Source organism: Amblyraja radiata, chromosome 26 (genome assembly GCF_010909765.2).
Source record: "Amblyraja radiata isolate CabotCenter1 chromosome 26, sAmbRad1.1.pri, whole genome shotgun sequence".
Taxonomy (NCBI): domain Eukaryota; kingdom Metazoa; phylum Chordata; class Chondrichthyes; order Rajiformes; family Rajidae; genus Amblyraja; species Amblyraja radiata.
In genome coordinates, this window is record NC_045981.1 from 17,219,495 (window position 1) to 17,233,026 (window position 13,532).

Here is a 13,532-nt window from a genome sequence, read left to right on the forward strand (position 1 = left end):
AACAAGACTAAATATTTACTGAATATGCATTCTGTTATAAATCTGAGTACATGCAATGTAATAAAAGTGGGAAAATTAAACAAGTGTGCCCAGCATCTTATGAACCACTGAGTTCTTCAAGCAGGTTGCTCTTTTTTTGCTCTACATTCCAGCCTCTGCAATAAATCTTACTTTCTAAATGAATTATAATATTGTCAATTAAGCATTTTAAGGATCAAATGAATGAACATTCAGAAATAATAATGTATGGCAATGACAGGCAATCAATTTCCACCTCTGTTACCACAAGAAATGTGATGTGGTTACATTTATTTTTCCATACTTCTCTCCAATAGGACCCCTTGAAAGTTCTGAGGACAATGATTGCACTCTGGTATCTAACCAAGGTATCATTATTCATACCTGATCATGAATTATGATTTTTAACAGGCTGCATGACCAGACAGTTGTTATCCAGCAACCTCCTCTGCATGCATTCAGTTACAGTGGCATTTCATATCATGTCTTTGCCCCAGTAGCTATGGTTAGTTTAGAGATACAGCGCGGAAACAGGCCCTTCTGCCCACTGAGTTCATGCCGACCAGCGGTATCTGCACATTAACACTATCCTACACACACTAGGAACATTTTTTTTACAATCATACCAGTCCTTTGTGAATGTGCCTTTCCAAGCTTTGAATTTGCTTCAACAACCATGTACCCAGAGAAAAAAAAGTTGCAGCATGTCTGAAACCTTACCATCATGATCTGAAAGCCTGGTTCCAGGCCACTGTTGTGAGCTGGCGATGCGGGTTTAATTTTGTGAATGAATATTCCCGTCGCATTCCCGCCAATGACTTCAATCTGATCCAAGGTGCCATCTCCTTCGAACTCAAACAACGATATTCTGCTCAGTGATCTTGCCTGCGGAGCTCTTGGGGGAAAAGGCCTGTGGCTGAACAAATCACAGGAAAGTCCAAGAATTAGATTTGAAGCCTGTGGAAAATTTCTGCACCTTTCCTTCAATTTCCTCTAAATTTACATTGCAAATTTATACAAGCTCTTAAAAGTACAGTGAAATATCCAAGAAACAGAACTGTTGTCAGGTATTTTCAGTTTCTCCCAGTGAGGGTAAAGCTTCTTCCTAAAGATGATGTGGTATCAGATAATGTCAACTAGGCAACACTTGGTAATATTTTATGATAAATGAACAGGGATGAATAGGCACTAGATAATGAACAGGAAAATGGTTATTCTGATTACCTTTTTCACGGGTATATTCCTGTTGATCTCCTTTGCTTTTGATAACAAGGTGATAGTATGAGGTCAAGATTTTAGAGGATACAATATATACCGAAGATATAATGTTCAATAAACATTCAAAGTCAAATTATGCTGGAGAGCAAGACTTTAAATATATAAGGAGATGGACGTACGCTGTAGGAAAGTTATGTTTATGGCTAGGTTGTGCCTCAAATCTATTTAATTACAATTTATTGTCATTTGAGCCTCAGTGAGGCTCAAACGAAATTCCGTTTCCACAGCCATACAAACAAAGACAATGTCCTAGACATACACACAATGTAATTCACACAAAGTCTTTTCTCTCCCCTGTTCTCCATGTCTCTCCCGATATCCAAGCCCCAGGCGGGCGATGATAAGTCCCACGGCCATTTTAGGCCGTGCCGGGCGATTTACGGCCCCGCTCCCGGTCTAAAAGTCACAAAGTTGGAGCCCCCGGCGGGTGCTGGAATGTCCCACGGCCATGAAGCTGTGCCGGGCGATGTACGTCCCCGCTCCAGGTCGTTCCAACCCCGCGACACGGGTTGGAGAAGTCGCGTTGCGGGAGCTCCGGGAAGCGGTCTCTCTTTCCCCCCGGACCCGCGAGCTCCCGATGTCCCAGTCCACCGGACCTGCGGCTGCGTTGCTGGAGCCTCCGAGCCCCAGGAGTCGAGTCGCAGCAGCGAGTCACCACCGCTCCCCATGCTCCGAGGCCGGCCAGCCCCACGATGGTGAGTAGTCCGCAGCTCCGCAGTCTCCCGAGCCCCCGGGTCGTTCAGGTTGGAGGCCGCTCCACGGTGCTAGGCCTCAACGACAACGGAGACCCGACAGGCAAAAGGTCGGGTCTCCCGGACAGGGAAGAGATTTTAAACGGTTTCCCCCCCCCCCCCCCCCGCCCCCCACATATACACATTTAAAACTAGTATTAAAAAAAAACACCAACACTACATTTAACTAGACAAAAAATAAAAAAAGACAGACAGGCTGTAGGGGCCGCTGCAACGGGTGAGTCGCGCCGCCAACCAGACCTATTTAGTTAAGATGAAGATTGTACCAATGTATCCAAACAGACACACAACTAGTAATAACATTATTCCACAGTGTATTAGCTCTATCGATGTTACTGTAGACCTGCTTCCATTATTCACTTGGTATTGAAAACAGAAAGGTGGACCCTGGCCAAAGAATGAAGAAATCTTGCAGAATATTTCTCTGACAATGGGCGTTAAAATATTATTTCTAAGCATACGAGGGATTGGGGAGGGAGTATGGAAGTGGGCAAAGGGGATGGGTGGGAAGTTGAGAGTTATAAGATCATTCCTTAATAAGTGCTGTTATTATTCTGCAATAAAATAAATTTTGCATTTGTCTCAATAACAGATGGGGAAAACATTTGAAACAGACATTGGATATATGTAACCAAACAAAAATGAGTTTTACCGGTTTTGCTCAGATGATGGAATGGGTTCCAACATAGATAGTATTTTCTGAATGGATGACTCGGGTTGTTTGACTGGTACTGAAATGAATTTGACACAATTTAAATATAATTTATGCAAATGTTGAAGTACTATATCGCATTGTACTTTCAGCTTCACTCCAGATTCTCCAATGTAAAATTGAGACACAAACTTAATAAACTCTATCTTTATCCTTAACTACTTAGTTAGAGAGTGATACAGCGTGGAAACAGGCCCCTCTGCCCAACTTGCCCACACCAGCCAACATGTCCCAGGTACACCAGTCCCACCTGCCCGCCTTTGGTCCATATTCCTCCAAACCTGTCCTATCTATGTACCTGTCCAACTGTTTTTTAAATGTTGCGGCAGTCCCTGCCTCAACTACCTCCTCTGGCAGCTTATTCTGTACACCCACCACCCTTTGTTTGAAAAGTTAGCCCTCAGATTCCTCTTAAATCTCTTCCCCTTCACCTTAAATCCCCGACTGCAGATGGTACGACTGCCCCGACCACAGGAGAATAAAAGAGGAAGAGGATTGGATTTTCTTGCCTTCCATCACGGTGAGGAATGTTGGGAATCCGCTGTGGTGGATGTTTATGTTAATTTTTATGTAGTTGTGTGTCTTGTTGCTTTTTTAGTATGGCTGTATGGTAATTCGAATTTCACTGTACCTTAATTGGTAGATGTGACAATAAACTGACCTTGAAACCTTGAAACCTTAAACCTATGTACCCTGGTCCTCAATTCACCTACTCTGGGCAAGGGACTCTGTGCATCTACCCGATCTATTCCTCTCATGATTTTATCCACCTCTATCAGATCACCCCTCATTCTCCTGCGCTGCAAGGAACACTTAACTGTTCAGAATTTCTGCAACTTTAGTTAAATTCTAAGAAAGTGTGGTCATTTACTCTGTAAATGCTTTCTTTGCAGCTTTTGACTGGACTACTGAATTGCATCTAGTTTTAACCTTGAAGATACATTTGCCACATCAAAGTGAAATAGTCACTATTTAGCTGCAAAGCATGGCAGAGTGTATCGGAAATCGCAGTTTAACATCACACTCAAGATTACACAGGTTATCTGGAGCTGTGAAATATATATAAATATATGAGGACTGTAGAGATGTGAAAGGATGTGGCTTTATGCTGAGGGTTCCTCTCTTAATCTTTCCTCTTGAAAAGGTGCTAAACAAGCTTAACTCTTTAGGGGCCCACAGTAAAGCTTGAATGTGGGTCAGTAACGTGAAAGAAAGGTTTTGAAACTAGAAACTACAGATGCTGTTTTATAAAACAAAGGCACAGAGTGCTGGAGTAACTCAGTGGGTTAGGCAGCATTCCTAGAGAACATGGCTAGGTGACGTTTTGGGTCGGGACCCTTGTTCTGACTGATCGTGGATCGAGTGTTGATACCTGGAATCCTGGAAAGCACAAAGCACAAGAAGACACCGGGGCAAGTGTTGAGGAAACACACGTGGCTAGTGAGTCCGAGTCAGAGCATGGCCCTAGAGCAGGAGAGCAACAGGAATCACAGAGGGGGAACACTAAGAGAGAGGGTCTCACAGAACTCCCGTTAGAGAGAGGAGAAGAACTTCTTCAATGTAAGCATACCTTGAGGAGACTTCGCAGTGGAGCAGTTAAAATGTAGGAACAAGGAACTGCAGGTGCCGTGTTACAAAACAAAGACACAGAGTGCTGGGATAACTCAGCAGGTCAAGCAGCATCTATGGAGAACATGGATAGGCAACGTTTCGGGACGGGACTGATCAGCCTGAAGAAGGGTCCCGACCCAAAATGTCGCCTATCCATGTTCTCCAGGATGCTACCTGCTGAGTTACTTCAGCCATTTGAGACTTTGGAAGAAAGGTTTGTTAGAATGAATAAGCAGACTGGTGAGGTGTACTGAATGGAGCTGCTAACTGCTCATGCTGTACCTATGATGGTTGGATCCAAAAATGCAAATTGCCGAAAATTATAGATGATGTTAAGGGAGGTACAGTGGCGCAGCGGTAGAGTTGCTGCCTTACTGCGCCAGAGACCCAGGTTCAGTCCTGACTACGGGTGCTGTGTGTACGGAGTTTTACGTTCTCCCCGTGATCGCGTGGGCTTTCCCTGGGTGCTCTGGTTTCCTTCCACACACCAAAGATTTACAGGTTAATTTGGTTTTGGTAAAAATCGTAAATTGTCCCTAGTGTGTATGGTAGTGCTAGTGTATGGGGATCGCTGGGTGGGCCAAAAGGCCTGTTTCCACACTGTAACGCAAAACTAAAAGGAGTTTATATTTACAAAGCATTTTATCTCTCAGAAATATAAAATGCTTTATATAACAATAAATTGCATTGAAAAGTGGACATTTTGTATGTGCATGAAAGCTGGAGTGCCAGACAAGGGAAGGTGAGGGAGTGCAAGAGAAACACTTATAGGATTCCAATAATGCACCTGAATTCAACGTGGATAAGTTTGAAGAGAAAGGAAGAATTGCTCAATTCATTTCATGGATGTGGATGAAAGAGATGAGATTTGGCAGTAACTGAGAGCTCAAGAAAAGGCACATCCAACTATGTCAGAAGAATAAAGCCAATAGTAAAGTGGTGAATCAGAAAATAACTTACGAGACAAATGAGATATCATCAGCAAGATAGAAGAGTTAAATTTGGATACCTTTTTTTTAACAAGATGCACAAAGGAAAGGAATATAGAAAGTAGTAAATGTCAAATTGAGGTTAGATATCAGGAAGCACCATCATGCAACATGTAACACAATCTAAAACAGGACAGGATGGTGGATATAAAAGAAACCTGAAGTTATTCAGGCTTGGGCTTGCAGAGGGGTTGATGATGGGCCCTTCTATACCTCTTGCCTAATGGGAGAGGGGAGAAGAGGGAGGCACAATCAAGGACAGGAGTGAGGCCTGTTCTTGATTATGCTGGTGGCCTTGCAGAGGGATTGTGAGGTTTAAATTGAGTCAATGGAAGGGAGATTGGAACCACTGACCAAGTACTTTATGGAAGCAAAGCATGGAGGATGTTCTGCATGTCTTTGTGGAGCTTTTAAAATATATTGCAAAAATAGATCTAGCAGGCTCCAACTTCTCAAGTACCAGCTCCTCAATCTTCTCCCACATTACTTCCTCCAAGCAACTTCCTCAGGTTGACCTGTGGAATAGCTGCTCCAATTACATCAAATAAAAAGAGAATGCTAGAAATATTTTGTCAGCCAGGCAGTGTCCATGGACATATTTAGTTAGAACTCCAATTTACTTGCTATGTATTTGGAGCATAACTTCTAAGAAGGAAACAGTTTGGCCTCGTTAACCAAAGGATTTGTAATTTCCGATACAGCAATGAACCCAAATACTCCAACTATGATATTCAGGCACTGTACAGTACAAATAGCTGTCTTTGTTGGCACAGGAAATTCAAACAGCTAAACTTCTGTCATTCTCCACTGATGATACTCAAAGCCATTGCTACATATTCATAAGTTCATAAGTTATAGGAGCAGAATAAGGCCATTCGCCACATCAAGTTTATTGAGCACCAGATGCCACTCAATATTACACATTAAAGTCTGTTAATTGTTCAACCAAGTTTTGATGATTTTTATCAAAGTGTCATTTACCAAACCAGGCAATGCAAATCCTTCCGGACTTGGAAAGGGGATGTCAGTCTGGTTAAAGGATTCCTGTTGGAATCCCCCCCATCAAAGCTTGTTCTGAAGGACTTTTGCAACCCTCCCGTGACATGGAGCTAATATTGTATGGACCCTTTAGTCTGATCTTTAATGTTGATTGGAAATTCTAACGTGGGCAAGGTGTTGGAAATTGTATAATGTATAAGAATTATATTGCCAGTCTTTAATGTGATAGAGCTTCGCTCATTGAATTATTGCATATTATCAGGTTGCTAAGATTTGTGTCATACCTGCTGCTGTACCCAGAACATGAATGAGAAATTGAAAACTCACTGACATCAGGAACATTTTCACCACAACTGTCTGCACCAGTGCTATCACCTACTGATGTGAAAACATCGTCATCATTAAAATATGTGTTGCTGCAAAAACAGAAGTAGAACAGCAATGTTAAAAGGATTATAATACCCAATTATAAAAGGATTCTCCCTCCAGTATTCTGTTTTGCCTCTGAGTTTTTTCAGAAGTAGTGTTCTAAAATGGCTTTACACTTACGTCTAAGGGACCATTTCTCCTGTTGAATCTTTGGATCTTAACTGTGTGTGTGTCTGTGTGTGTTATGTGTGTGTGTGTGTGTGCGCATGCATGTGTGTGAACTTGTATGTCCATGCACATGCGTGCAACAATGTGTGTTTGTGTGTATGAACATGTGCATGTGTGAACTTGTATATGCATGCATGTGTGCACTGGTGCATATGCGTGCATGTGTGTGTATGTGCATTCACATGTGTGTGCGCTATCTTACCTGAATGATTTTTCCATGTTATCTTCATTTAGGCGTCTGTAGATAGATTCCTGACTGGGCGGCTCAACGAAGGAAGATCTGAGACTGCTCAGCGACTCACAGCTTTCAGTTTTCTTTAAGTTTGAATAGAACTATAAATAAGAAGTAATGAACTACTCAGCCATTGATTGCTCTGCTCTGTGTTGTTCACAGATACATTACTTTCTGGCTACTAGCCATCTCATGCCAAATAGGAGCAGCAATAGGAGGAGCCAGATTCATCCGCCAGGACTGCCCTAACTGAGAACAATTAATGCAGAATCCTTTACCATTAGATGCAAATAATTTGTTTAAGCAACCCACCTAAAAATAGCATTCTCAGAATTCCCATATTTCATGAGAGACAGTTGCTGTTTATGCAAAAAACTGTGCACATTAGATAAATCGGTGAAGGAGAAAGGAAGAGAAGTATGTGATGAAAGGATAAAGTGATCTTACAATATAAGTTCAGTCTGAAGAAGGGTCTCGACCCGAAACGTCGCCTGTTCCTTCTCTCCAAAGATGCTGTCTCACCTGCTGAGTTCCTCCAGCATTTTTCTCTACTTACAGTATAAGGGATGGGATTCATGTTGCTGATAAACATGGCAGCGAATATTTAGTTTATTTTATTTAGTTATTTATTTTAGTTTAGCTTAGTTTAGAAATACAGCTGAAATCCCTTCAGCCCTCCGAGTCTGCGTTGACCATCGATCACCCGTTCACACCAGTTCTATGTTATCCCACTTTCGCATCCACTATCTACACACTAGGGGCAATTGACAGCGGCCAATTAACTTACAAACCCACACATCTTTGGGATGTGGGAGGAAACCGGAGCACCCGAAGGAAACCCACGTGGTCACCGGGAGAACATGCAAACTCCACACAGCCTACACCCAAGGTCAGGATTGAACCTGGGACTCTGGTGCTGTGAGGCAACAGCTGTACCGGCTGTGCCATTATGTCGCCCGTGTTGCACTGAATGACCTGTTTCTGTGTTCATGATACAAGGCATTATTATGTCCCTCTGTGTACAGATGTTCCTAGGAGTGCAGGTTATGAGAGTCACTGCCTTACATCACTCTGGCTGCTGTTGCTGTCCTCACTATCACAGCTGACGGTCCGCAGATTCACAGCTTGCAGGCGCTTCAGTTTGGGTTTTTCACGTCGTGGGGTTTTGTTGTCTGTTGACAGTTTCTGGCAGGGAGTAAAGTAAGGGAAATTGAAATACATTGAATTCACAAGTTCTTTCTTTACAGAATATCATTCAATCATACAGGTCTACCGTGAAGACTAAATGTTGCACTGTATTTTGTACCCCTCAATGGAGATCCTCGGACTATCTTTGATCGGACTTTACTGGACTTTATCTTGCACTAAACATTATTGTTTAAGGAAAGTTATTGTGAAAATATGTTTAATAAGGCAAGCATATTTATATGGGTTGCACGGGAACATAATCACATTTACATACCTGGTATTTTCATGTTTTAAATATTCATCCCACCCTCCTATGGTTCTGCTTCTAATGAGCAAGCAGTATTTCTTCCACCTGTCTGTAACTTTCATATTGTCATTTTTCTCTATGACTTAAATATGTCTGAGGTTGCAATACGTTCATAAGTTCCGACTATCTTTGATCGGACTTTACTGGACTTTATCTTGCACTAAGCATTATTCACGTCATTCCCTTTATCATGTATCTGTACACTGTGGATGGGTCGATTGTAATCATGTATTGTCTTTCCCCAGACTGATTAGCATGCAGCAAAAGCTTTTCACTGTACCTCGCTACATGTGTTACGGCAGCCAAAATCAAATACCTCAAAGGCCAATAACATAATACAAAACCAGGGTCAAATGGAAAAATTATTTATTTTTCACTAACAAAAAGAACTAAACCTGGATCAAACAAACAAAGAGGGGTCGGAGGAGCTAGCAAACAAAAGATAAAGGGTGCTCTGGCCGACCACTCAATGGGCCGTTGGACCAGAGACTCTAAACCTGCCTCAGTGTGAAAATAAACCTGAAACAAAGCCACGAAAACAATAATGCCAGTCCCATCCTTCCCAAGCAAACTAAGTTAATACAGAATGAAGAGTTACATAAAGAACACTATGCAATCAAACAAACTAAACCAACACCAGACTGCTGCCACCAGTCTGGGGGGGGGGGGGGAGAGAGAGACAGAGAGGGGGACTGCCAGTCACATGGTCTTTTTAAGCTGAGGCTCCGTCATCAGGCTCACGTGATGCAGCTTGGGCCAGGAGCCTCCTATCAGGTCAGGAGCAGCCAGGCAGCAGGAGGTACTAATGGTAATCAGAGAAACAGGTTAGTACATAATTAACACCAGCAGAGGGAGCGCATAACACCCCCACCTTAAGTTACTGAATATGTTTCTGAAAATAAAATAAAGCCCACCATCAAATTTTCGAAACTATTTAGTAGCTCAGACATCACTGGCGCGACAATGCGTCAGCCAAGACATTATCCCAGCCATGGATATGCCTGACTTCCAGATTGTAGCCCTGCAACTGTAAACTCCAGCTCATTAATCGTCGGTTTTTATTTCTCATCCTATTTAAGAACACCAGCGGATTGTGATCTGTGTATACGACGACGGGAACATTCGAGGAACCAACATAGACCTCAAAATGATCTAGAGCCATTAACATCGCAAGAGTTTCTTTTTCGATGGTAGAGTACCATTTCTGATGGCGATTAAACTTTTTAGAAAAGTATGAAACTGGATGTTCCACCCCATCAGAACCATCTTGGAGAAGAACTCCACCAACTCCACTGTCACTAGCATCAACTGCCAACTTAAACGGCCGCTCAAAATCGGGTGCTGCAAGCACGGGTGCGCACACAAGAAGGCTCTTTGTTTGTTCAAAAACAGTTTGACACACCTTGGACCACTCAAAAACGACTTTCGGACTTAACAGATCCGTTAAAGGAGCAGCCACCACAGAGAAATTTGGACAGAAACCTCTATAGTATCCCACCATTGCCAGAAAAAGACGGAGCTCAGTCCTAGAGGTAGGAGCTGGAAACGCGACAATATGCTCTATCTTTGCCTGGAGAGTGCGAACCTGACCCCGGCCCACCACTTTACCAAGATACGTTACCGTGGCCTGGCCAAATTCACACTTTCCAAGATTGATGGTTAAGTTTGCATGAGCGAGTCGTTTGAATACCTCTGTCAAGTGGTCGATGTGGTCGATCCACGACCTGGAGCACACAACCAAATCATCAAGGTATGCCTCACAATAAGACAGACCAGACAACACTACGTTTACCAACCGTTGAAAAGTTGCCGGCGCGTTACGCATACCAAAAGCCATGACAGTATATTGAAGGAAATCATCAGGTGTAATAAATGCAGAGATTTCTTTCGCACGCTCAGTTAGAGGGACTTGCCAATATCCCTTCAATAAATCCAATTTTGTGACAAAAGAGGCAATACCGACACGATCCACGCAATCCTCCATACGTGGGAGAGGATAACAATCGGTTTTGGTTACGCTATAACCTTACGAAAGTCAGTACAGAACCGGTCGTCACCATTAGCCTTAGCAGCCAACAGACAAGGAGAGCTCCATGAACTACAGCTAGGCTCGGCAATGCTATGCTGCAGCATATAGTCAACCTGACTCTTTATACGGCGGCGCTTGTCTGGATTGATATGATATGGGTGTTGCTTAATTGGCTTAGTATCAGCCACGTCAATGTCATGTTTTAGAATGGAAGTTTGAGACGGCACATCAGAAAACAGCGACTTATTTGACAACCAAAGCAATCAGATCTCTCCGATGACTCTCAGTCAAGTGAGACAAATGCAATGGAAGTGTTTTCAACGCCTCAGAATTGGACAGTTTACCATGCGTCACAGCCACAGACAAACGTGCCTCACCCACTTCACACCAGTGTCAGGGGGCAGCACCATCGCAGTCAAAACAGGCTTGGACGATAGTGTGGGACACAGCATCTCCGATTCAAAACCCACAGCCTTTTTCTCGTGATATTGTTTTAGCATGTTTACATGGCAAAACTGATTTTTACGCCTCCGATCAGCAGTGGCAATTAGGTAATCTCTCTCACCCATTTTCTTTTCTATCAGATAAGGGCCGCTATAACGAGCCTGCAGACTAGACCCAGGAATTATTCAACAATACTAAAACTTTGTCACCTGGCAAAAAGTCTCTGCTCTTAGCGTTCTTATCGAACCATTCTTTCATTTTTGCCTGGGCAGTTTCAAGATTTTCCATAGCCAATTCACATGCCCGCCGCAGTCTAAATCTAAAGTTACTGACGTGTTCCAAAACATTTTGTTTAGTTTCTTCCTGTAACCACTTTTCTTTTAGGACTCTTAAAGGACCACGTACTGTATGGGCAAAAACTAAGTCAGCAGGACTAAAACCCAAAGATTCCTGCACGACCTCTCGTACTGCAAACATCACCAGATGAACGCCATCATCCCAGTCCTTCTCAAATTCCAGACAGTACGTACGCAACATAGACTTTAATGTCTGATGGAAACGCTCGAGAGCGCCCTGGCTCTCAGGATGATAAGCGCTTGAATGGCAATGTTTGATGTCTAGTTGTTTCAACACTTGAGCAAATGCTTTAGACATAAAGTTTGATCCCTGGTCACTTTGTATCACCTTAGGTAGACCAAACAAGGAAAAAAACTTAGTAAGAGCTTTCACTATAGTGGGAGCAGTTATCTTCCGTAATGGAATCACCTCTGGAAACCGGGTAGATGCACACATTATGGTTAACAAGAACTTGTTGCCAGCTTTCGTTCGAGGCAGTGGACCCACACAGTCTATCATAATACGTTCAAAAGGTTCACCAACTACAGGTATCGGGTACAAGGGTGCAGGAACGATAGTCTGGTTTGGTTTACCTGCTACTTGGCATGCATGACAACATCCCACTACATCCCTCTGTAACCCAGGCCAAAAGAAATGTCGTAATATACGGTCGTATGTTTTATTAACTCCTAAATGGCCAGCAAGAGGATTATCATGAGGCAAAGTAAGTATTTCATTCCGTTACCTATGTGGCACTACAATCTGCTTAACAACGCTCCAGTCATCCTGACCAGATGCATTCAAAGGAGACCATTTACGCATTAGCAAGTTATCCCTCAGAAAATATCCCTTTGACAAGGAATCCACTTCCACCTCTGACACTGCGCTGTCAATCAAAGCAGACAAATCGGCATCACATTTCTGCTCAGCAACCAACTGGTCACGTGACAACGACACCGGTTTAGTCTGAGACATTTCACCAACTTGTGATGCAGACACACTCTGCGCAACACAGGATCCACCATCCTGCTCCACAAGGAAACACTCACTCAAGTCAATTTCATCATCAAACGTAGCTTGGTTTCTAGCCATAGCGCGAGTGACAGCACATGATGCAAAAACCTTTGGATGCTGCTCAGCAAGTTTATCTGGACATTGCAACATAGGAACCGGCGTCACTTCAGGAGTGACCAAAACTTTTCCCCCAGCCAAATCGTTACCCAGAATTAACAACACTCCCTTTATGGGAAAACGTGGCCGTATCCCCACAGCTACTTGACCCGAAATAAGCTCAGACTCAAGGTTAACAGTATGCAATGGCACTCCCATGCCCTCCATACCAAACCCTACAACTGGGACACTAGAACCAACAGATGATTCAGCTGAAAATGGTAGCACATCTTCCAAAATGAAGGACTGAGAGGCAGCAGTCTGGTGTTGGTTTAGTTTGTTTGATTGCATAGTGTTCTTTATGGACTTTTCCATATTTTCCAAGGACCTATGGTTCTTTATGTTTGCTTGGGAAGGATGGGACTGGCATTATTGTTTTCGTGGTTTTGTTTCAGGTTTATTTTCACACTGAGGCAGGTTTAGAGTCTCTGGTCCGACGGCCCATTGAGTGGTTGGCCAGAGCACCCTTTATTTGTTGTTTGCTAGCTCCTCCGACCCTTCTTTGTTTGTTTGATCCAGGTTTAGTTCTTTTTGTTAGTGAAAAATAAATAATTTTTCCATTTGACCCTGGTTTTGTATTATGTTATTGGCCTTTGAGGTATTTGATTTTGGCGGTCGTAACATAATTATGGGGGCTCGTTCAAACTTTTGAGTAAACCCTAGACGTTTTGTGTACTTTGATAGGCTTCTTGTGGCAGTGGTAGTCTGTTTGTGTAATCATTTTTTTCTGCTTTGTGGTTCTAGTAACCTGTTGTTTTGGCTATTTTGGTAGCATTTGTGAGCAGGAAAAATGGAATTTAAGGTGGAAGAGTTTGTTGTGGCTCCTAGCCTAGAGATGTTTCATCAATGTACTAAGGAAAATTTAGTGTT

At 42.9% G+C, this 13,532-nt stretch overlaps 1 protein-coding gene across 2 annotated transcripts in view; it reads right to left on the reverse strand.

Annotated features, from left to right (window-relative positions):
- The window catches only part of card14 (caspase recruitment domain family member 14), a 61,489-nt gene that overhangs the window by 23,067 nt on the left and 24,890 nt on the right, over positions 1–13,532 (reverse strand). For both annotated transcript variants that reach the window (XM_033044342.1, XM_033044341.1), the window contains exons 9-13: positions 8,254–8,373; positions 7,159–7,289; positions 6,687–6,775; positions 2,701–2,779; positions 739–934 (exon numbers count right to left, since the gene is read on the reverse strand). In XM_033044342.1, the coding sequence (XP_032900233.1) occupies positions 739–934; positions 2,701–2,779; positions 6,687–6,775; positions 7,159–7,289; positions 8,254–8,373 (615 nt within the window). The remainder of the gene's footprint in view (positions 1–738; positions 935–2,700; positions 2,780–6,686; positions 6,776–7,158; positions 7,290–8,253; positions 8,374–13,532) is intronic.